The following is a 4,976-nucleotide window of genomic DNA, read 5'->3' on the forward strand; positions in this document are numbered from 1 at the left end:
TGCACGGCGAGGGAGGTGTGTGCCCAGGTAGCGGCGTGGATGGCCGCACAGTCGGCGGCGGTGAGCATTGTGCCGGTGACTTCTGGATGGTGGGCAGCGTCGATCGTCCCGGAGATGACGAGTCGTCGTGGGCGGCCTCTGGAGATGAGGTACGCCGGCGGAAGTCCGCCTGTTGCGCAGCGGCTCCCCGAGTTGATGGAGATCGGCGTGCTGAGACTGCGGCCTGGAGCAGGTCGCCCGGACACGGGCGGATTGGGCGGCGTCGCTGGCCGCGAGAGACCTTCCTGGACGTGATGTGGCTGTGGCGTTCACGGTCGACAGGAACACGTCCGTAGGAGAGAGGCGAGATGGATATGGCAGCGTTCACGGCCGTCAGAGGCAAGGCCGGGAGGATGGCGGCGTTCACGGCCGTCAGAGGTAGGGCCGGTTTGGCGGCGTTCACGGCCGTCAGACGTAAGGCCGGAAGAGTATCCGCGGCGTTAACTGCCGCGGGGAGTACGACCGAAGGTTGGTCAGTGATTTCCAGCAGGCCAAAAACTGCCGTATGATGAACAATGAGGCCAGGGCTGGCCTCCAGAGCTCAGAGAGCGTTGCAGCTCTTACCAGTAACTGGTTCGAGGCGACTGAGGCGAAGAGCGATGCCGAGTGCCACTCTTATAGCTCCGCTGTAGCGTTTCAGACATGAGAAAGTGGTTTGTCGATTCGCCATCTAGTGGCGGGCGCGCGAACCATGCTGCGCGAGACTACGCGCGACGGTGTGTCGATGGTGCGTTCGCGAGGAAGTGACCGCCACAATATAAACTAAGATCGTCGAATACTCCTTTGTTTCTTCTACAATTGCAATATCGAAGAGGCGATTCGAGAAAAAAAAATTACGTTATAAAATTATATTCCCCAAAAGAAAACAATAATAATAGTAATAAAATAAAATTATCTTTTATCACAAGACGAAAGAAAATGAGTTTCGTTTTATTATTAATTATCTTTTAATTATCTTACTTAATTATCTTAATAATGAAAGTTATAAAAAAATATATATTAATATATATAAAATGATAAACGTTATATGTCTTAATACGTAAAATGATAAAAGTTATATGTCTTAATATTTAAAATCGCGCATGAATTAACCTAAGGTACCGCTCGACTGCATTTCGGATGAACGTCCGCAAGTTTTTTAATTTTCCGCACGTTACACCTCTCTCCTTAAGAAAATAAATAACGGGAGGATAAATAAATAAAAAAAATAAATAAATAACACGTTACTTCTGAGAGCTTAGTGGTGAGAGCAGGGTGAGATCAGGGTGAGATTTGGGTCACTTATAGTAATAGTCTATGGGAATTATGAACGCAAGATTATAAGGACACTGATTGTTCGTTGAGACTCTTTCTTATAAAGTCACTCCCACTGGCTGTTCTGGCAGAAACTTTGCACATACTATAGGTAACACTTTTGCGTCTATTTGATTGTCTGCGCTCACTTTAATGAATTTCTTTGCAAGTTGCGCATGTGTTGCGCTCGGCAGAGTCTTCCATGTTACTGGAGATGGCTCCGCGCTGGTTTATTCCCCTAGAATATTCCGTTCGTTTGCTTGGTTGGATATAATGGCTGAGTTTCTTGGAAGGACGTGCCGCAGATTGAGGTTGTCCACGCGGGCATAAGTTTCGTTTGAAGTTCCTTCTTCGACTGCTCGAGGAGGTAACTCAGGATGGCTGCGTTTCTCCAAGTGCAGCAGAAGGTAATAGAGGAGAAGATTATTCCTAGTAGGTGCAAACTCCATCCATACACCGAATGCAGTGCATAATCGTGTATCGCAGTGTCTGCAATCAGTTTAATGAGCCTTATCAACATCCAGATACCAATAAATCCCGCACTGGCAATCCCAAATTTCAGAAACCCACAATTTTTCACCGGTAAAAGTAGCTATTTTATCAAGGGTTTGCTCATCGAGAAAACCTGAGAGGGAAATGCCAAAGGGACGCGTTGTCTGGCTGCAGTGCGAAGGTATTGAGGAGAGCGGTACTCTCGACAGGAAACATGATGTGGTCACGTAATCTGGAGAGAGCTTCCTGGGAATAAATTCCACTATCGGCAAGATGCTCAACATATTTCCAGACGGGTTTAGTCATTGATTCTAAAGTCTGAGGCAACAGTACCGCAGCAGGTTTCGGAGTAAGACTTATCCAGCCTCCTTTTATCTGGTACATCACAGATATGAGAGGATTGCAGTCAATCGGCGTGCTGTTGTTAACTGAAATGTGAGTTTTAGGAGATAAATACATAGATCTATTTTGTAAAGATACTGGTAATTCTAAATAACAGGTTTCGGTGGTGCGACGTGTAACTTCGATTGGAATGCATTTAATAATATGAGCTACTTTACCCGAAATCGTAATCATAGAGCCTTTCATTAAGTTGTAAACAAACATCAAGTTGGGTATGAGCTATCGATATAGCGTTTTTCAATATTTAAAACTTGTTATTCTAATTTACACTTTTGTTCAAGAATGTTATAATAGAAGTCTTGCATTTGTGTCTTTAAATGTTTCTCGACGTAGACGAATTTAGAGTTAATATAAGTGAAGATATCTAAATTATCGATAGAAATTCTAGTAAATAGTAAACAAAGAGCTTATTTTTATTTGTTTCTACGATTAGCAATTTAGGATGTTCAGTTTGTATCAAGGTATAGCCGCACATGTTATATTCAGATTTTTTGAATAAGGCAAAAATGATCTTTTGTTATTAACGAGTATACAATAGGATATTGAGTGTTTGAATCAGCTATTTTATAAGCTTGACTTTGATACAAATATAAGCATGGAAGTTAGTCTCGACGGGTAAAGGAATCCAATATACATTTCTTCCGTCTTCATCAATACATTCATTCCTTGAAAGCGTGCATTGAATTCCTGAACGAAGTGTAATATAATCCATCTTTGTCCTTGCAGGCGCAAGGTAACCTCGCAGTGTAACGATAATGGCGGCTTCGACGATGACATCGTCCTAGATCCTGTATGGAAATCCGAGAAATGGCTTTCTTTAGGAACTATCCATGTTGGTAGTACCGGTTAAAGTGACGATCCGATAGTTGGTAGCATTGAGGAGCAATCCAATGATAGAGACGGAATTTCCCAGAATGATGGAACCCGTCACGTAAATGAGCGCATTTGTATTGGTCAAGTTCTAGTAGACATTTTCTATGACCTCCACGCATCATGGAGATATGTAAATGCATTCCACAATGGAATATTTGTCAATCGATTTCTATCTTGCAGGAAATGACGCCTATCTGCGAGTAATCGGCGACTTGCAGCAGTTGTACGAGGGTAGTCTGAAAAGTTTTGAGCCTAACATGAAGATGACTTAGTTACTCGTCAAAACTATTCTAGTACTACAATAGTATATGCTTTGAAAGACTTTTGTGAAAATTTCAGCCATTTTGGACGCTCAGTTGTTGTTTGACAGCCGTTTGTGTCAGTCGATGTCAGTGTTTTTGTAAAAATGGAAAAAATTGAATCGTGCGGTAATTAAATTCTTACATTTGAAAGGCAATATACCTGCGCAAATTAAAATCGAGTTGGACGCTGCTTACGGGGACTCTGCCCCATCATTTGTCACCGTAAAAGAATGGGCAGCTGAATTTAAACGTGGTCGTACCAGCTTAGCTGATGAGTGTTCGGGACGGCCAAAAACTGCGACCACCGCTGATAACATCGAAAATGTTCACTAAATGGTACTGGACGACCGTCGAAGGTTAGAGAGATAGCAAAGGCTATCGAAAGAACGCGTTTGTCATATATTGACTGAAGAATTGGATATGCGCAAGCTATCCGCGCGTTGGGTGCCGCGATTGCTCACTTTGGATCAAAAACGAATTCGAATGAACATTTCCAAGGCCCTGTTGGAGTGGTTCAAACGAAACGAGTTAGATTTTTTGCGTCGATTCATAACTGTAGATGAAACTTGGATCCACCACTCCAGAGACAAAAGAACAATCAAAACAGTGAACTGCAAAGGTGAACAGTGAACCTCCTCCGAAAAAGGTGAAAACGGTTCCACCAGCTGGGAAGGTAATGGCGACTGTTTTTTGGGATAGTCACGGAATTGTGTGTATTGACTATCTTGAAAAAGGTAAAACAATAACGGGAACGTATTACGCATCATTACTTGATAAGCTGAAGGCAGAAATTGCAAAAAAACGGCCGCATTTGAAGAAGAAGAAAGTGTTCCATCAAGACAACGCACCTGCTCACACTTCGGCGGTCGCCATGGCCAAAAGTCACGAACTGCACTTTGAATTGGTTGACCACCCACCGTATTCATCAGATCTGGCCCTCAGCGACTTTTTCCTGTTTCCTAAGCTTAAAGTTTTGCTTGGAGGACAGAGATTTTCATCGAACGAGGAGGTCATCGCATACGTAAACGCCTATTTTGCGGAGCAAGACGCCAACTACTATTTGGAGGGGTTAAAGAGGTTAGAGTATCGATGGGAAAAGTGTATCGACTTAAAAGGAGATTATGTTGAAAAATAAAACTATATTTGACCGAAAAAATACTTGTTTCTATGTTAGACTCAAAACTTTTCAGACTACCCTCGTATATATTCTTCAATTTAGCACTGTTGATTGATCGATGCTTGATGGAGAGACTTTGATTATTACATTGATGGTTAATAACATATTGCGAAGAAGTACAGAATTAAAAGGAAAGAAAATAAAAAAACAGAAGTGTAATGAAAAAGTAAAAACAGTAACAGCAACGGAAAGGAGTAGATATAGATACGTATACATATCAGAAAGTCTCAATAGTTTATACTATTTTATATTTTATTTTGGCATATTTTGAATATTTCGTAAACTATTCCTTTTGTAACTTAATATTTTTACACGGAGCAAAATCAATATGGTATTGAGAAAATGTATAGTCGCTTTTCAATAAAATTATGCAATTTGTAATTACATACCTTTTTTAA

General features: G+C 41.8%; 1 protein-coding gene across 1 annotated transcript; it reads right to left on the reverse strand.

Moving 5' to 3' along the window:
- Positions 1-296: 296 nt before the first annotated feature.
- On the reverse strand, positions 297-4,217 carry LOC105424014 (uncharacterized). Its single transcript, XM_011634050.3, has 3 exons — positions 2,861-4,217; positions 1,903-2,252; positions 297-1,821 (listed from the first exon to the last, which is right to left on the reverse strand). Exons 2-3 carry the CDS (start codon positions 2,106-2,108, stop codon positions 1,563-1,565), a joined length of 465 nt encoding a protein of 154 aa, XP_011632352.2. The 5' UTR covers positions 2,109-2,252; positions 2,861-4,217; the 3' UTR covers positions 297-1,562.
- Between the last annotated feature and the right edge of the window lie 759 nt (positions 4,218-4,976).

Source organism: Pogonomyrmex barbatus, unplaced genomic scaffold (assembly GCF_055798465.1).
Source record: "Pogonomyrmex barbatus isolate J1 unplaced genomic scaffold, ASM5579846v1 scaffold23, whole genome shotgun sequence".
Classification (NCBI taxonomy): Eukaryota; Metazoa; Arthropoda; class Insecta; order Hymenoptera; family Formicidae; genus Pogonomyrmex; species Pogonomyrmex barbatus.

Coding starts and splice junctions, on each gene's coding strand:
- LOC105424014 (XM_011634050.3), bottom strand. CDS start 2,108: ATGTTGAGCATCTTGCCGATAGTGGAATTTATTCCCAGGAAGCTCTCT. Junction 1,822..1,902: donor ACTTTTACCGGTGAAAAATT/GTGGGTTTCTGA, acceptor AACTGATTGCAG/ACACTGCGATACACGATTAT.